This window comes from Protomyctophum parallelum (assembly GCF_964188405.1).
Source record: "Protomyctophum parallelum genome assembly, chromosome: 9".
Classification (NCBI taxonomy): Eukaryota; Metazoa; Chordata; class Actinopteri; order Myctophiformes; family Myctophidae; genus Protomyctophum; species Protomyctophum parallelum.
In genome coordinates, this window is record NC_139706.1 from 20,727,412 (window position 1) to 20,747,699 (window position 20,288).

A 20,288-nucleotide genomic window follows, 5' to 3' on the forward strand; every position below is an offset into this window, starting at 1 on the left:
TGCAAGCGTGTTGCCTACAAGCCAACATAGCACGTCGACCTTGTTAGCTTGTAAATCTGTTGGGGAGAATAACTACTTATACTTGATTGTGCATCGTATAAATCAAGGACAGTGTTCATCCACATGCGTTATGCCCTCCCAGTGAAATAATCACTGTCAAGTGAGAAGAGGTTGACAACTTTACGAGTATTAGAGGAGAAATGTGTTCGTCTACACCCTTCTACACGGTCAGAATTGACAGAGACTCCACAAGAGTGGGTGAACTGGCATAATGACTAAATTGGGGAAAAAAACATTACTTACCCAAGATTCATCAAGTTACAGTACACTGAAAAGCATAACTCTGCTAAAACATAAAATACAAACCAATGTAGCTCACTGTAGAGAAACGTGGAAAGAGAAAAGGACAATGTAATTATCTTCGTGTGGGTCTAAAAGAAACATCTCCCTCTCACAGATATGACACATCTATAATTATGAATCATAGTTGCACGATTCTCCTCAGAAAACAGAGTGACCAGTATCAGAGAAAGAGAGGGATTGTTTTTTTGTACATCTTTTTTTTTCTCAATCTTTTTAACATTCTGTGCAAAATCAGACCTGAGTCGTCAGCCCTGATTCCTAATTCCATCATACGACGGTGTCACATACTGAAAATAAGCCAATCTATAAGCTCACAGCGTGTCACATGATCCGCGGCGCGTTGTGAGCTTATAGATGGCCATTTCCGGCACGGGATACCGTCATATGTCAAAGTATGAACTGGGCTTAGCAGGTCTCTATCTACGTGTTCAAAGCACCATCTCTTCACTTCATTCTATGTATATATTTACAGTTCCATCTAGTGTTAGTACCAACCCTCCTCTAAACGGGTTTCAAAACATTCCCCAAACTGCTACAATTCAACCCCCAAAACACAATCCACTTTCTTCTGGTGCTCCACAGAGTTCAATCTCAGAGTCCCTACTAATTCTACATCATTCAATGGCTGTGGGGATGTAATTAAAGCCTATTCTACAATTGCACTTGTTTCAAATTTCTCTAGATAAAAGTGTCAGTGGTTTAACGTATGAACATGAATCCGATCTGTGTGATATTTTTTGTTATATGCAATGTCATTCTAACGATTTACATATTGTTTCGTTCTCTTCTGAAACAGCTAACACTATGTGAACAGCAGAGTTGAATGTCTTGGGCTTTGTTCAGACTGTAGACAAATCAGTTTAGTTTCTGATCTTTAGGACTGACTGTCCGCACTGGACTGGAACACACCCCAGTGTCCAACTGTTAAAAGTATTCAATCAATCAATCAATTCAGATTTGATTGTGTTTGGGTTTTTGCTTGTTCAGGCTGGATTAAAAAACAATCTGATTTGGACTGCCAGTGTGAACATAACCTTACAGATACCAGTCATGACCCCCTGTATGTTTGAAATATCTGAGTCCCTGAATTTCAGGTGAAAATAAATAAATAATGAAATGCATTTTGGAACGTCATCATCTCGACTGAGCTGCGGATAAGGTGGAATGACGTGTGAACTGTATTTTAAGGTGGATTTTCTCCCTCCAACCTACAGTGTAAAAATGCACCTTGTTCATCACAGAAGGCCTTCAGCAGGTGAGGACACAGGGCACGCAGTGAGGAGGGGAGGAAGTCAGGAAAGAAGGCAAGAAGGGAGGATATAAAAAAGATAGAAAAATTAAGAAAAGTGGCAGACATAACTAGACGATTACCTCACTTGACTTCACTCAAATTAAACAAGGAGGAAGAGAGAGAGGAGGACATCAAAAGAGGAGGGGACAATTTCAGTCCAGGAGAAACTCCTTTGAAGGACACCTCAAACGGAATGGAGGAAGAGGACGTGTCCTTCCTCTCGACCGTGATTCCTCTAAGAGGAAAACGGAGGGAAGGAGTAAGGACTTAATAAAACAAGAGAAGAGGAGCACAACCAAGAAGGAGAACCTCCTCCCTCTCCGTCTCTCGTCATGTCTTCAGAGGAGAAGGAGGAAAGGGATCAAAAGAACTTGTCGTCGATGCGGAAGTGAGGTCGCGTGACGTCGTCGGGGTTGATGAACACCGAGATGGACTTCCCAGGGTTCTCGGTGACCAGCTGCTGCAGCTTCTTGGCCAGCCGGTCGTCGGGCTGGCTGTCTCCACCGGCGTCCGACTGGGGCGAGGGCAGCCCGTTGGCCCCGACCCCTCCCCCCACGCCGCTTCCTCCGCCGCGCCACTGGGCGTCCGACGTCAGCCGGTTGGCCGCCTGGAATCAGAATCAGCTTTGTCACATCAGTTTCAAAAGTGGGTGAAATTTGTTTTCTGGGCATAGTTGAGAATAATTTATTCATTTATTAGCTTTTATCACAAACTGTAAAGGTTTTTCCCCTGTGTGGGTCCTCGCGTGCTTTCTCACATCGGATATTGGCTTTGCTACAAGACTGTACAACTAAAGGTTTTTTACAAGGACTGAAAAACAAACCCCAACATATTTACACCTAAACATATACAGTACCTTGGCGTGCTCGATGGTGGTGCGCAGGTGCTCGGTGGGGTCCGAGCGCACCGACGACAGCTTGCGGGCGTGGAGCAGCGCCGCCTCGTCCTCCAGGTGCTCCAGCATGTTGCACTGCGGGATGAAGTAGTTGGGACACATCCTGTTGACCAGGCAGTGCTGCAGGTCGTCGATGAGGCCCAACAGGAAGTGCGCCGAGAAGTCCTCCTGGGACAGGTAGTTGGCCGGGAGGCGGTCGCACGCCCACAGCATCATGGAGCGTAGGTGATACGGGCTGATGGCCTTGGGCCTCGACAGCAGCTTGATGATGATGGCTTTACACGCCTGTCAGAGAGAGAGAGAGATGAGTTACTGTCCGCTCACTCTCTGCAAGGTCTGCGAGCATCAATCATACAGACACCATGGAGGGCTGAGTGGATTCCAGCACCACCAACATCACAGATCAGATGACGTTATTGATTCGTTTTAGGGCTGCAGCTATCAATTATTTTCTTCATTTTTTTTTCCTTTTACATATCAACGAATCACAGCAAAAAACGGGCCCGGAAGTGTTTTAAAATAGTAAAATAGAGCAACAAATGCAGTGTTTGGGAAATAATGAGGACATGAACTGGATACAAGACATAATGGATTATACTGTTACAGTTGTGTTGGAGTTTATGAACAGAGTTTTGATATCGTTTTGATGTTGTTGCAGTTTATCAAGTATTCTAATTTTCTAGCAAAAACATGAATTCAAGACAGCGAATAGAACAAAAAGTGCTTCTACGGAGGATAATGACAGTGAAGCCAGAGATTCAAATAACTTCAGATTTTAGTTTCATTGATTATTGTTAATGTAATTTAGAGTTTGTCATTTCCAGGAAAATGGAAAATACACAAAGATGACACTGTAAACATCCGCATGGACATTTTGATGGGTAAAAACAGCTGAACATAATAACATTAATTGTGGGTGTGGTTTAGTTCAACACAACGTATGAGCAGAACAAGCTTGGGGCTATTATATGTTCAGCCCAAATTAGATTTATGACCAGATTGGTTTTGATCAAGTCTTATAGGACGACTTCACCGATTTGGTCCTCACTGATGCTCATGATAATATGGTACCATTATTGTCACCTCGGTCAGTGTCTCAGAGGAGGGCTGTGGACAGTTTTAGAATCCCGCCTACCAGTGACAAGCCAGTCTTTCTATTCCTGGAAAGTTACAATGCTATATTATTCTGGCGTAATACAACAACAAAAAATGTGAAAAACAAATCCTACCTAATGATAATGTTGCTGGTAGGCGGGACACAGACCAAGTAGTAGAAATATAAACGAATAAATTAAGATAGGTTGAAAGTGGGTGAGGTCGTCCTTGTGTGTGATTAAAATCTACTGAAAGACGTGTTTAAGTCTGGACACACAAGACACTGCAGCCTGATTGAAACTTGGTTGTATGATTGCAGGTTATTACCACAGCAACCAATGCAAATAGGAGAGCGATATTGGAATACACAAATCCAATCTGATCATATGCAAATAACAGTGTGGACAGTCATTCCTAAAGATCAGATTTGAGAAACAAATCAGGTTTTGCTGCAACCTGAACACTTTATTTATTTAGATGTTACTGTGTGCCAAGCATGGACAACTATACATTTCATTTTCTGCTGCCAGCGCCACACAGTAAAGCACCTAAAATAAACCACATCCCACATTTAACTTTATCACCTTCAGCTGTTTACCTGTCAAGTTGTCAACATGCCTGAAAAGGGTCCATTCCATCCAATAAAACCATTTTTATAGCAGTAGTAGGGGCAGGAAGGTGGATTGCCATTGTCAAGTGTATTTCCAGTTGTCAGTGCACATAAACATTTTTTTTTAAAGTGTCTTGGTTCAGGTCCAGTTGGCTGGCATTGACACATTCAGAAGAGACATGGGCCAATTCCAAACATTGTGGAAATCATTTTGCAGACACTATTGTTATGTAATTTGACCAACAATGTTGGTTCTTGTAACCATACACGAGAAGGTAAGACATACGGCCATTTACCTTGTCTTTAAATACATGGTATTTGGTGAGTATAACATTTTTGTATTGTTAATTTATGACGCATTTTTGTGTTTGATCTCAATCACAAAGTAAAACATCAAACAAGGCAGTGCTGAATAATTTTTGTCACTGCATTGGCCATAGTGTAGTGTTTTAATTTAGAGTACCGTTTATCTTTAAATTAGATCATCCTCCATCCATCTTGCATACGGCTACTGTATACAGCACCCAGCACTGCCCTCTAGTGTTTGTAGAATGATGATGGATCACAGTTCTGTGTGGAAGCTTGTTTGACAGGCGTCAATATTATTGGTTGAAATTGGTTGGTTGGTACCTGCTGATGCTCTGTCGGGTGGAAACCTCATGTTCAAAACTGTTACTTTTCAGGATTCAAATAAATAAAACGGCTAAAGAATCTAATCTACAAGCTCAAAAGGCATCGCTTTGTGCCACGTTTCGAGCTTGTGGATCTGCTACTTTTCTTTTGACACTTGTGTGTGACGCTGTAGTATGATCAAGTAGGTTGTTACATTTACGGGAAAAAAAACAATGTTAAAATGTGGAGATAGGATGGTTTCTGCCCAAGCCACTGTGCCTCTGTCCGTGGTGCTGAAATGGCCAAATCCTGTTTCTCTCTGTCTCTCATGCTGCCTTTCTGTTGGCATTTGCAGAAGCAGGCGGTACTTAAAACTTCACTGCAGAGGGGAGCGGCCGGTTGAAAATAACCTACGGGTGGTACGGGATGAAATCATTGCTGGAATGGCCGGTAATGGTCCAGCAGGACTGAGTGGGCGGGGTGATTCAGCAGTCTAAACCCATCACAGACCAAACAATATGGGTTGGCAGAGACGGGGACTATAATAATACACACATGGGGAATTGGCTCAACGGACACACGCCATTTTGGAAATAACTTGGGCCACTTCCCTACTTACCGATGATACTAATGAAGGAAGGCTCTGTTCCATTCCGGTCAAACAGAGTCAGGGTGCTGTTATTGTGTGTGTTGGCTTACTGGAAACACTCTGCTAAACCAGTGGGTCTCTAGTGTTCTTTAGTGGGTTCCAAATGGCCACGTATGTGCACTCAAAGTTAAGAACCATTGCACACTAAATGGAACAGAGCCTTAATTAGTATCATCTGTAAAACCTGTGAAGTAGGGAAGTGGCCCGGAAGTAGGAAGTGTTATTCTGTGTGCATAACTGCATATAGCCCATTGGTGTAAAAATCCAACAAAAATTATTGATCCCCCAAAAAAACTAAACTTTGATCTGAACAGAGCTTAAATGAAGGGTTGGATTTTATTTCAATAAATAAATCTAGCTTTACTTCCAATGCCAAGAAAAGGCTTGTGGAAGCTACTTTCCTATCTGTGATTGATTGTGGTGACATATTGTGTACGTCTCTGATTGCTATGTTGGTGACAAACAGTAAATTGCACATGCAGCCTCATCCATTTTACAAGGCCTTCATTCAGTGCACCATGCATCTGTTACGTTGTATTGCAAATCAAATGCAATGTCCCTCACTCATTACACACCAGAGTAATTACAGTTTTTTCTTTTTTTTCCCCACAAGTTTTTTTCACCCCTGTGTCAATTATCTAATGTGATCCTGGGCTCTATACACCCTCCGTCAACCTGGGGAGAGAGCAACGGACTTGAACTCATGCTTCCTTCTTGCATGAGTGTCCAAGTTGCTCCTTTACACCTGACAGGGGGGAGTTTCCCTGGTTGGACGTAGCGCGTGGAAGGAACACGCTATTCCAACCAGTTCCTTTCCCCTCCATCAGGCGCCCCGGCTGGCCAGGGGGAGGCAGTTTAGTGACCAGGATTACTGGTTATTACAGTTTTTAAATATTCATTCGTTTGATGCCGACATTAACTAGAATGTTAAATATATATAAATTTAGCTTTTGTTATTTTTTATATTTTAGCATGATTTTAGCATGACTCAGTGTGGGCGATCAGAGCCCCCCATTCCATTATAAAATCGGCACTGCGGTTCGCAGACACACACCCTCTTAGACGGCTGGACTCCTGCAGAGCAACACAAACTCACGGTCGAATTTCATGTGTTGTGTTGAGGTGAACCTGAGCATCAGATTCTGGAACACTTTTCCCCTAACATTCGTTCAGCTTGCTCTTTACCGTTTTTGAAATTTTTGCTCAAAACAGGTTTTCTCCCTGGCTTTCAACACGGTTTGATCGTAATAGCCCTGACCCTTATTTTATTGCATATCTTCAAATGCTGTTTTTATTCCCATTTCTTATTTCCGTTTGCCTTTATTGATAGATACAAGTGAAGAATGACAGGAAAGAGGGAGAGAAAGACGGGGAGAGACATGCAGCAAAGGTCATCCTGAACGGGACTCGAACACGCAACGTGCTGTCAAGCCAGAGTTGGTTTTGTGTTGTTACGTTAAGTTGTTGTGCTAGAGCTAAGTTGACAGACAGATAGATACCAGAAGTGCTTGCCAGTTTACACCACTAGAGGGGGGAGTGGTCTATACCCAGCAATCGGCCAAAATACTCATGTATATGTGGCCTGGACCATTAGGTCAGCGGGCGCCCCCGTCTGCTTGTTTTTAACCTGACCTTGTGTAGCACTTTGGTTGACCCTTGGTCATTGTACATGTGCTGTATAAATAACCCATTAAGAGCTGAGACCAGATTCTACAAAACGTCTTCTAAATCATGATCATGCGGCATGCCTTCTATATCAGTGCTCAAACTATTTCATGTCAAGGACCCCGAATAATATATGTATCTGGCTGCCGACCCCCATCGGAAATTATGTTGTTCCAGGGACCACCCAGAAGCAAATATTTTAGTTAAAGACGTTCGCTGTGAAAGAATATATATTCAAAGATTTGCACACATTCACCTGGTAGGCTTGCATCAGACTGGACGAGATGCACTTCTTGAGCTGCACCTCGCTGCGGGCGAACGACAGGCGCCACTCGTTCTCCTTGCAGCCCTTGAAGGAGCAGGCGGGCACCAGGTAGAAGCCGGAGATCACCTCCTCCTCTGTGATCTTGCCGTCCCAGAAGTGGTTCTCCATCAGCCAGCTCTGGGCCACGGCGGGCCAGCCCTTGAAGGAGACCACGGGCACGATGTCGTACAGCATGCGACTGCTGCCCACGCCCAGGATGACCGAGATCACCGTCCCGTTGCGCTCCACCTTCTCCACCCGCGGCATGCCTCTCTGCGGCTTCTTCTGGATCTATACAACACACAGCACAGTACAATGTGTCTGTCTGTCTGTCTACTTATATAGGAAATATCTTCTGGATCTATACAACACACAGCACAGTACAATGTGTCTGTCTACTTATATAGGAAATATCTTCTGGATCTATACAACACACAGCACAGTACAATGTGTCTGTCTGTCTGTCTACTTATATAGGAAATATCTTCTGGATCTATACAAGACACAGCACAGTACAATGTGTCTGTCTACTTATATAGGAAATATCTTCTGGATCTATACAACACACAGCACAGTACAATGTGTCTGTCTGTCTGTCTACTTATATAGGAAATATCTTCTGGATCTATACAAGACACAGCACAGTACAATGTGTCTGTCTGTCTGTCTGTCTGTCTACTTATATAGGAAATATCTTCTGGATCTAAACACACAACACCACAAAACGTGTCTACCAAATCATGTCTGTCTACATAGGAAATACTTCTGGATCTATAACACACAACACATTAAACTACAGATTTTGCAATTTGGGGAAATTGCAAGGGTGGTTGCACCGACTACAATGAAGAAACAGTGTGGCTTGAGTAGCTCACCATGTACAGTATGATGATGATGATGTCTGATGATGATGTATTGACCCACATGACGTCACAGGGGGAGGAATAATAAATACAAAACTTTTTTACACTATAAATAAAGTCGGATAATTACTATAGTCTGGAACATATCTCTCTCTCTCTATCACAGGTAAACCAAGAACCTCGCATCAGTCTAAACAACAATGTATTATCAGAAAATTATCTGTACAATGAAACTATAGGGATACCAGGTAAATATTGAACGTGGTATCTCTCTAAATAACTTGTTCTCTATGTGTTACCCGGCTATGAGCACTCATCCTGGCATGTGTTGTACCTCACTTCAAGACTTGGCATCGGAACTTACTTGTATATTACATATATGGACTAGACTAGAATTTGTTATGATATGATGGACAATTCAAGCAAGTTCTGTTATCTGGCAGCCACTTTTAATAATTACACTCTTTAGCAGTGTAACTTATTGTAATGATGAGTTGTTTTTAAATTATGCCCTGTTTTTCCTTTTTTTTCTTTTTTATTCCTTTATGTCTGTCTTCTTTGGAAAGAAATATTAGAATATTAAATACGTAAAATAACATGGTATCACATTTGTTACATATTACATTACATATTAACTAAAACATGAGAACAAATGACTGCATGGTCATATATAATAGGTTAAGTGCTACAGGCTGAGGTGGAGTCTGAAAAGGTGAGTCGTCAGATTACGGCAGGAAATTGGGAGTGAGTATTGCTTTGTACCGTAGGTCAACATCAGTGTTTTGTACTGTTGTAATGTGCAGGCAGCAACACATTACAATTAGTCTGTCTGTGTCTATAGGAAATATGTCTATATTGCGTTTGCCTTCGATAATGGACATTAATTATTATTATCCATTTGATGAACAGTTGTGGAACATGAATAGACATTTCAGTGCTAGAACTATCACAGATCAGATGGCCATGAAATGTTGGGACCTTTATGTATACTACAGTACAGTCACTTCCATTATCAGCCGCACACTGTAACCCAAAACTCATTCTGAATCCCATGTGTGTCCTTGTCAGCCGCAGCAACAGGAGCCAGTCGCGTTCATTCCTAACTTATTTTAATCTCATTGACGATTAATTTACATGAGCACTGAATGAAATGATCAGATAGGATGTCCTTGATAAGACTGTATATGACATGCAAAAACAAATCTAAACGTTTATCAGAATATAAATACCCCTGCAGTTATGTAATCAATATGAGAGTCCAGGATGAACTTCACCTCCGGGGGGAGGTGGAGCTTGCCATTCAAATATATGCCGTTAGAAATGATTCAATTAAAGGACAACTTTATTCATGGTTCATGTTTTAGGATGTTATTAGAGAAAGTAAAATTTGAGTGTTTTGCTGCTTTCTTTCATTTTAGGAATTTTAGCTGTTTTTGATAGGGGGGCGGGGGCATTCGAGCATGGGGCTAAATATGTATTTTCTTTTTACAAAATATTATGGCAATTATTTTTTTTATTATTTACTATAGTCCTAATAATCCCCAGGAAATTACATCTGGCCACAAACAAAATCACAGGATCTACTGAATGTGAAGGTAGCCTACTGGGGGGAAGCCACACTGTGTGTCAATATGTCAGTTTGACACATTCAGTAGAACTCGTGATCTTTTGTGGCCAGATGAAATTTCCTGGGGTTTAGGACTATAGTAAATAATTAAGAAATAAATCGCTATAAAATGTTGTAAAACATATTTAGCCCCATGCTCGAATGCCCCCCCCACCCCCCTGTCAAAAACAGCTAAAATCCCTAAAATGAAAGAAAGCAGCAAATGAAAAAACAATAAATCTCATCTTTTACTTTCTCTAATAACATCCTAAAACATGAACCTTTCCTGTGAATGTAATGCTGTCTGCACGCGTGGCTGAGGAACGCAACATGTGGGCCGGTTAAAACAAAGTCGTAGGCACAGAAACGTCTCTGCTTTTGCATGTGATGTGACAGACAAGACAGTGCACTTTTCATTTCATTTTATTCCACATACAAAGATGCCATTGCCTGGCCCTGTATCTCAAATGGTCCAAATATGCCTTTTGCATTATTTCTGTAGATCAGCAAATGTAATTTTTATGGTAGACATTGAGGGAAATTAAGATTCTCAGATCAATAAAACGCTGCTTATCTTACTAACCGGTTAATTGATCGATTATGTTATCAAAACGTATCAATTATCAATTAACAAATTAATCGATAATTCTCATCCCTAATGCAAATTAATGATATCATAACCATTTCAGACCATGATAGAAGCTTCTTTGTAAATTGTAAATACAAGCTAGGATTATGGATATTATGATAGCACTGATAATGGCTCTAATAACGTGATGAGCTGATATACCACAGATACTGTATGGACTGATATAACCTACTATACTAGGGCTGAAACTATCCATTGTTTTCGGAGAGATTGTGCCATCTATGTGTTTTTTATCAATCCTTTCTATGTCCGCTAGGTGGTAGCATAAGCACAGCTAAGCCTTGCCACCATTCACTTCCCATTGTAATGACCCGCTGTTTCATCTCCGGGTCATCAGTGAGGTGGGGGTACAAACATGTTCATAGATGGCTGATGCCGTACCCTAGCCTAGGAGGTACGATTATAATCATAGATAGCACAGAAATAATTAATGGAATAATCAAGAAGTGGCCCTGGCTGTATATAATTTTAAATAGATCGACAAATTGATGACAAAATATTACAATATTCCTTCATTAAAATAAGCAACCATTGCATTCCCTAGATCACTGTTTCCCAAACAGTGAGTTGGGACCCATTTGTGGGTCGCGGACACATTTTTATGGGTCCCTTAATTTTTTGTTTTTCCAACGTGGTGCGAAGTAGATCTGCTATTTCAACTACGGTAGTTTGGGTCCCGGGGAGTCATAAAATGTCTCTTTTGGGTCACAGGCTAAAAGGTTTGGGAACCAGTGCGCTAGTGGCTCTCCGTAACGTACCTCTTGCAGGACAAGCGCTATGGACTGGTGGAAGCAGTGCCCTAGAGGCTCCCCATAACGTACCTCTTGCAGGACCAGCGCTATGGACTGGTGGAACCAGTCGGCCACCAGTGTGGGGGAGAAGAAGTAGTTGGTGGCTCCGTTGATGTGGTCCACCACGGTGCAGCAGTCCTTCCAGCGGGCGATGGTGGCCTCGTCGAACAGCCGCAGGCTCAGCCACGAGTGGCAGAGCGCCGAGTGGCGCATATCCAGCGTCACCGGCTGGTTGCGGTCGTGCAGCTTGAGCGCGGGCACCAGCAGCGTGAAGTCCATGTCGTAGTCGGCGCCGCGTGCGTACGCCGTCAGCTCGTCCAGGTCCATGTCCACCACGCCCTCACGCACGCCGCCCGACAGCAGCAGGTACTCGTTGGCCACCGGTAGCTTCTGGTCCAACTTCTGCACCATGCCTGAGAGAGAGAGCAGAGTTGATTTTGACAGCAAATTTTTATTTGAACTTTTAGTCTTTTGAGTAAAATTGTATTTCTTTTGTGTCCGTAGAGCTCTTGCCTTTGGAACACAAGGTCAAGGGTTCGATCCCGGGCACCGCCAACTCATTGTATGAGCAGCACGGCTTGGGTGCAGCAAGTCATGCGGTAAGTACTGGGAGCTGATGGCAGGTGCGGCGCTCCACCTCAGCAATTTATCTCTCGCGGTCTAGCGCATTGTAACGGGGACAGACTCCTGCATGTTACCGGTTGATACCGACAATAAGCCACTACCGACTTACTTCTTCTAATCATTTTAGGCATATTTTTGTTATCCGATATATTTTAGTGTTAACGTTTTTAGTCGACTAAATCTACAGTTGAATTTGTCGACTGAAATGTATTTTGCCGAGCATTGATGGCGACGTAACTCGTAATGGCTTATTTTACACTTGGTTACGTGCAGAAAATAGCAGATCTACAAGCTCACAAGATTTCAAGAAATTTCAGACGAAAAACTGACCGGCGTATTGGTCCAAGCACTCTAGGCTGCTAACCTGACAGCATGTTGCGGGTTCGAATCCCGATAACCTTTGCTGTGTGTCACTCCCCATTTCCTGTCAGTCTACTGTCCTATCAATAAAGGCATAAAAATTGTTCTTAAAGACGAGTGCCGTGATTTTTTAAATTTATTTTCCAGTTTTTCATGTGTTTATGAGGCGACAGTACTTCATTAGACCCGTTGGTATTTAGGGTTTCTTCCTGGAGGCTGAAACCTTGACAATCAAATGTGCCAATGAAAAAAACTGTGATATATTGACATCACAATATCACAACAAATACTGTACACTTTTTTTAAAACATTATTCCTCATATAGTAATAATACCTGATGATTTTAGAGTGGAAATAAATTTTCAGGTGGTCTAAAAGATCTTTTTGAAAAAAAAATTAATGATAAAAAAATAATAATACCAATAATAGACGAGACTGTGTGACCAGAACACAGCAGATGCATGAAGCAAGATGTATCGTGATGTATGTTGTTGTTACTGGCCTCTATTTGGGTTTATTCTGTTCTGTTCTTATTATGTCAGGATGACATGATGAGAGAGGATGTTCTCTCTCTGCATATCGCACGTTACTTCCTCTCCACTGACTCCAGACTGTCTGTTCTCCCTCGCTCGCACACACACGCACGCACACGCACATGCACGCACACGCACGCACACACACAGCATGGTGACAAACAGGAGACTGGCAGCAACCCACAGCATTCCTGAGCTGAAACAGAGAGGCACTGATTGAATAACATACTGAGGAGAGGAGAGGAGAGGAGAGGAGAGGAGAGGAGAGGAGAGGAGAGGAGAGGAGAGGAGAGATCGTCCATTTTAATGTTACATGATAGTGGAAAAAGATGATGACCATAATTACTGCTACATATTCTTGATCTTAGCTATAAATAACGATGACCTGTTTATTAGATTTAGATATCATGCAGACAGGTGTATTCTGGGGAAATCTGTTTTACTGGGACCGTTACACATTCCGTTACTATATTAATACTAAATATATCTGATGACATTTTTACATCTTTCTTCCTAGCAGCTGCAATGAATAATAAACGTTTTTCTGCACGGAATGAGTAGATTTATCTGCCGAATAAAGTAATAATAACTAAGGTGCCTCTGTGTGTGTGTGTGTGTGTGTGTGTGTGTGTGTGTGTGTGTGTGTGTGTGTGTGTGTGTGTGTGTGTGTGTGTGTGTGTGTGTGTGTGTGTGTGTGTGTGTGTGTGTGTGTTGCATTTAGGGGATTTGCTGACAGGGCCTAGTGGATTTATAATCCGGTTCTGGAGGAGATCCAATATGATAATGAAGGTTGTCCTCCACAAACAAAGGGCTGGGTGATATTGGCAACGGCAACCTCAACATAGAAAAATGTGACAGCATTTTGAGGCCGACTACTGGTTCTTTCAGACCAAATTTACACAGAAAAATAACACTGGTTATTGCAGATATGATGTATACAGCCTTAAACCCATTTAGGCCTGACGTCAAATAAAAAAAAAGTCTACTGAAAGAAGATATATTCAAAGATTTGTGCTGCAATGTCACGATTTTTCAAAAAATAGCAGACCTACAAGCTCGTAGCGCACCACTCGGTGGCGTGCTACGAGCTTGTAGATCTGCTATTTTTCAATAGTTAAAGTATAACAAAATGCTTAGTTAAAACACCAAAAGGTGTTCCCGCCTTTTAAGCTACATTGACAATATAATAATATAATGTATTGCTGTGTGTATGACAGTACTTTCTTTCCTTGCTCTTTACCTGTAACTCTGTAACTCTTCCAACATGATCTAGTCTGGGCTACTTTTGAACCAATTATTTCATCAATGGAGCATGGCATGGAGGTGATCAGCCTTTGTCACTGTTGAGGTTTGCTTTGATAACAGCCGTAAATGCTTGTATGTATTGTTGAGACTCATGTCTCACACCTTCCTCTTGACAATACAACCTAGATTCTCTGTGGGGTTCAGGTCAGGCCAGTCCGTTGGTCAGTTAAGCACAGTACCATGGTCAGTACACCAGTTACTAGTAGTTTTGGCACTGTAGGCAGGTGCCAAATCAAGCTGGAAACGAAAATTAGCATCTCCATGAAGCTTGTCAACATACCGAAGCACAATGTACTCTAAAAAGATGGCTGTGTTGAAACCATTGTTAAGTTTTCACTGTCAGTGGATCAACACCAGCAGATAACATGGCCAAAATCACTGTGTTTTGTCAAGTCCAGAGTCTCAACACAACCATCTATTATGATATTATACAGCACTGTGTGCCTCCGTACATTGACAAGCGTTATGTTGATGCTGATCTTCCTTTTCAGGCAGCACTTGGAACCTGCCCACAGAGCTAAAACTACTACTAGTTTCAAGCCCGTTTGTTCAAACTGAAAAACCAATATGTGAATTTGAAGCCATGATTCCCTGCTTTCATATGACATGAACGAAAAAATCGAAAATTCTAAAAGATCCAATGGCAGTCCCTCAGTCAAATTTGTATTACTGTTGTATTGTCAAGAGGAAGGTGTGAGACATAAGATACAGATTAATTGACGGTTGTTATCAAAGCAAACCTGGGCTTCCATAACACCTCAACAGTGCCTCAGATTAATTGACGGTTGTTATCAAAGCAAACCTGGGCTTCCATAACACCTCAACAGTGCCACAGGCTGATCACTTCCATGCCACGCCCCATTGATGAAATAATTTGTTCAAAAGTAGCCCAGACCAAGTATTAATTGCATACATACATAATTGTATATTTCAGTGGTCTCGTAAGTAAAATATTCTAATTTGTTGAGATAGGATTTTTTTATTTTCATGAGCTGTATGCCATAATCATCAAGATTAAAACAAAAAAAAAGTTTTAAATACTTTACTTTATGCACAACAAAGTTTCACTTTATATTACGGAAGAAATTTTACTTTTACACAATATTCTAATTCATTGAGATGGAGCTGTATATCACCAACTTCTAATCTAAGATACACAGTCAGCACAATCCATCCCAATACATTACAGTAGAAACGCAGACCAGGTGCCAGTGTTTCTATTCTAAAAAAACTTTTGAAAAAAAAGAAAGAAATTACGTCTTGGCACAGGAATTCCTGGCTTGGATTTGGGTTTGTGTTGTGTTTTTTTTACATGTATATTACATATCATCTACAATCTGATACATGTCTTAGATTATATACTGTAGTATTTAGATCATACAGTATGTACAGTCAGTATTACAATGTAGGCATTTAGCAGACGCTCTTAGAGCAACATACAGTAAGCAAGATAAACACAAAGGTAATGCATCATCAAATGCATATAAATAGTCATCTAGGATCATGGGTAAACCAAGAACAGATCAGTCTAAACAAATATCAAAAACTATCAAATATAATGTAAATTAATTTGAAAATATACAAAGTATAGGATGCCAGGTCAACAAGCTGGCATCTGTCTGCATAACATGCCATCTAAATTACATTTGCATAAACCTGCAAGGTCGTCAAGGCTAGGGCAAGTGCTACGTATTATTATCCATCATCTGAGAGACATACAGTAGGTCTAGTAGTTGATCAAGTGGGCACACAGGTTCATCTCTAGGCCAGCGGTGTCAGAGTGTATTGGAGATAAATGTGATTATGAAACACTTTTACCCTGACGTGTTTGAGGACAAACGACTGAGCTGAACTCGTGTGAACGCTTACTGTCTTTGCACTAGAGTGAGTAGAGCAGTGGTTCTCAAACGATTTGTGAGTGAGTGTACAAATAGAGCCTTACGCTTACGGGTCCATTTGGTTCCGACGGGTAACAGCAAGATTGAAAGGGAAGATGTATATAAGATGATAGTGGGACCAGCCACACTGTATGGCTTGGAAATGGTGGCACTGACGAAAAGACAGACGGACACTGGGATTTGTATTAGCAGTGACAAGGCAGGACACGATCAGCCCAGGTTAGCAGGTTTGGCGAAAAAACAGATGGTTCGGACATGTGCAGAGGAGGGATGAGGGCTACATTGGGAGAAGGATGCTGAAGATCATGGAACTGTCAGCCAAGACTCAAGAGGAGAAGAGGAAGGAAGGAGGTGGTTTCTGGATACAGTGAGAGACAACATGCAGGTGGCTCTGTCTAGTGACCGAGGAAAACAGAACCAGATTTAAAGAGATGATCCGATGTGGAATTAGCCGAAAGAAGAAAACACAGCCCTCTGCAGAAAAGTCATTGTATATGAGACTCATCCACTGTTTATGCTGCGTGTTGAGAAGAAGAATCGCATCCAACAACACATTCTCACTCCCAACCTTGTCAGGCTTCAGACGTAAAACAGACTCATTGATCTTCTCTCTCCTTTAATTGTCAATGAAAGGGGAGAAGTTCAAAGAGCCCGAGCCCAACCTGAGCCTGATCTATATATAGTGTCACACTGTAATGGAGGTGCTTTGCTGAGTGCCGATCCATGTCTGTATTTGATAGAAAACCATTTGTCTGGTTAAGAAGAACCTGAGCTAATTATTAGCCTGACAATTAAATAATATTCACCTGAAAGCTATTTAGCCTATTTACGCTGTAATCATCCGTGCAACCAATCAAGATGCAACAACTATAGTCTGCTATGAATACATGTTTGTTGTTTTCTCTCCTCAACTGTCACCTAGACTACAGTTACTACGACGACTGTTTCAACTACATCCACTGCAGCTTAAGGGCCACGGGCCCCTACTTGGCTGATTCATGTCGTTTGTTTTCCAGTTCAGATTCAAAACTACAGCGCATTAAAAACAACTAGAGCGGTGCCCGTGGGGCCTCTACAATGGTACCCGTTGGGCACTAGCCTACTTGGAATGATGCACATTGGAAATGCATGCCCCACCCAGAGATTATGTGTTGGAGCCTCTACAGCGCTGCCTGTTGGGCACTGGCCTACTTGGAACGATGCAAGTTGGAAATGCATGCCCCACCTAGATATTATGTCTGTGTCCCTTTTATGCCCATATATGGAGTTCTTTGTCAGGCATGCCCAAATATGGAGTATATGCAGACGTCAGAATGATGTCAGGACAGGCCAGCTCCATATGGACCCTGGGCAGAAGCCTTTTTGGGTAGGTACAGCACAACGGGTACTGAACCCCCTGCAGTGGTGTGGCACGTGTGTGTCAAATTTGAATAGATAGATGGCAGACTTCGTAATCAACTCAGCTGCAGCTAATCAAATTAATACTCACAGTGACAGTAGTCAACACAGTATTGTCAACGCACATTGAAACAACTACATCTAGACTCCCATTATTAACTTGGGAGTAGAGTACTACAAGCCAAGGTCAGTCCTATGTGGTGGCTGGCCTGCCATATTTAGTCGTTTTTAACCTGAACCAGAAAACAAACTGCAAGATCGGCCTATAGGGTTTCAACACTCTTTAACTCTGTTGTTGACTCCTATGCATGTAGTTAATGTGTCTATCTGCTCCTGCAACCTTCTCTCAAACATTCACTTTCTGTCAACAATGGACAGGATGGATTTAACATAAAGTAGATTAAAATCACCCTGCAGCTGAGTGCTGACATCAGTAAGGGGATCGTTTCAAGGTAAAGAAGACAACATGCGTATCATATCATGTATGACGGTTGGGGAAGTGTATGTGAAATTATTTGCAGATAATAACGAATGTGGCGGTTTAGAGACGTGTCCAGAACACTGGCCTACGTGCAGTGCATGGTGAGAAGCAGGCTCTACAGTTACCATGTACAACAGTGTTTAAACCATGGTGATTAAAAAGCACATTAACAACAGTTGACGTTACCCACAGGCTGCACGCACGCACACACACACACACACACACACACACACACACACACACGTCACACACACACACACACACACACACACACACACACACACACACACACACACACACACACACACACACTAATCAATATATATTGACTCGAAAGCGCTGTGCAAGACATTCGAGTTCTCCTCCCTGCATTCTATCTATCTATCTATCTATCGATCTATCACACAGCGTTTCAGATCATAAATATATATATTTTTTATAAAACATATACCGGTATGATATCCTCAAACAGTATAAGAAAATTATAGAGTTGAGTTGGTAATTGACCAGCATCATGGTCATATCACATCATAGTACACTCACCCAGGCTAGTATTGAGAAGATGATCATGATGTAAATCATATTAAATATATTCACCCAGCATTGAGAAGATGATCATACATTATATCATAATCAAATAAATAGATTGATGTACTATTCACCCATCATTGAGAATATTAGTCACATGCATAATATGATGTACAGTACCCATCTAATAACACCATAATAAACATATCTCAGCCAGTACGCTCATAAAATAAAGTAAATTAATCTGACCCAGCATAGAATGTTCATAAATAAATTAATATAACATTAAATCTATTCACCCAGCATTGGAGAATATGACTTAATAAAGCACAATACATATGTATTTATTATTCACCCATTCTCTCTCTCTCTCTCTCTCTCTCTCTCTCTCTTCTCTCTCTCATCTCTCTCTCTCTCTCTCTCTCTCTCTCTCTCTCTTCTCTCTCTCTCTCTCTCTCTCTCTCTCTCTCTCTCTCTCTCTCTCTCTCTCTCTCTCTCTCTCTCTCTCTCTCTCTCTCTCTCTCTCTCTCTCTCTCTCTCTCTCTCTCTCTCTCTCTCTCTCTCTCTCCTCTCTCTCTCTCTCTCTCTCTCTCTCTCTCTCTCTCTCACACACACACACCTGTTTTAGTACGTCTGGACTCGAATATATGCTCATAAATAATATAACAAACATTATTATGTGTCACCCCTCCCATCTTATTGATCAGAGGATGATAAAAACACATGCAATAATAAACATAAGTTACCCAGCATAGAGAACATAAAAAAAAAGATAATAAAACATAACCTGACCCAGCATAGAGAATCTAAAATAAAGACAGTAGATAGAACATAACCTGACCCAGCATAGAGAAGATGAAGTCCTTGGCCGTGTGGATCTCCAGCGCCCGCTGGTCGTCATACTCCCGCTGGTCGTGTTTGCTGAATTCCTGGATGAGTCTGTTGAGCTCCTCCATCCTGGCGCCGGACCTGAAGTCCAGCTCGGGTACGCCGTGCTGCAGCACTTTGTTGTTGTTGGTGTTGGACGAGCTGGGAGTGGCGGTGGGACTGCTGCTGCTTCCCTGCAGGCTGCTCACAGAACCAGCCCGACTGGACATAGTGGCCGCCATGTTGCTGCCTGCCAGAGTGGGACTGACTGTAGTGAACACAGTGCCAGTGAGCACCAGCCTGACGTCGTCAAGTCAACACTCGTATTCATCAGACTTGTGTTCTGAAGTATAGGGTTCCGGTTTACACAATAAAGGTTGTACATACCATAACAAAACACGACTGCATATATATAATTTCTATACAAATACATAGAAAATAAATTATAATTAATTATAAATAAGTATTATTGTTATGCAGTTACATAATGGTTATGACACTTTTGTAATTTAAGAAAGGGTACATATTGACTTTCATTTTGAAGGCCGAATGATGTAACTTTGTTCCTGATGACTTCATAGACTGAGGGTGGCGAGGCGTGGTAAATTATAATGAATTATTAATTATCATTTAATTCAATATAAATTATTAATATAAAATGTGTCTTGGTTACATTAAAAAGTACTTTTTCCTCTGTCTCGGTAGAACATGCGACAGATGCACAGCACAGCTCCCCCCTCCCCCCATGTTATTATTATTATTATTATTATTATTATTATTATTATTATTATTATTATTATTATTATTATTATTATTATTATTATTATTATTATTATTGTTGTTGTTGGTGTTGTTTCTGATATATTAATTTCTGTCGGTGCACTCCCTGTCTTTGTCCGCT

At 41.6% G+C, this 20,288-nt stretch overlaps 2 protein-coding genes across 4 annotated transcripts in view; both read right to left on the minus strand.

Annotated features, from left to right (window-relative positions):
• Positions 1–20,288, minus strand: part of LOC310864845 (fibroblast growth factor 12-like) — a 118,354-nt gene that overhangs the window by 91,694 nt on the left and 6,372 nt on the right. The window lies entirely within an intron of this gene.
• Positions 572–19,640, minus strand: LOC310864936 (nucleotidyltransferase MB21D2). The gene is made up of 5 exons (XM_083773786.1): positions 19,362–19,640; positions 11,424–11,806; positions 7,437–7,775; positions 2,511–2,834; positions 572–2,261 (listed from the first exon to the last, which is right to left on the minus strand). Exons 1-5 carry the CDS (start codon positions 19,627–19,629, stop codon positions 2,016–2,018), a joined length of 1,560 nt encoding a protein of 519 aa, XP_083629912.1. The 5' UTR covers positions 19,630–19,640; the 3' UTR covers positions 572–2,015.

Coding starts and splice junctions, on each gene's coding strand:
- LOC310864936 (XM_083773786.1), bottom strand. CDS start 19,629: ATGGCGGCCACTATGTCCAGTCGGGCTGGTTCTGTGAGCAGCCTGCAG. Junction 7,776..11,423: donor TAGCGCTGGTCCTGCAAGAG/GTACGTTATGGG, acceptor TGTGTTGTATAG/ATCCAGAAGAAGCCGCAGAG. Junction 2,835..7,436: donor GTCTGATGCAAGCCTACCAG/GTGAATGTGTGC, acceptor TCTCTCTGACAG/GCGTGTAAAGCCATCATCAT.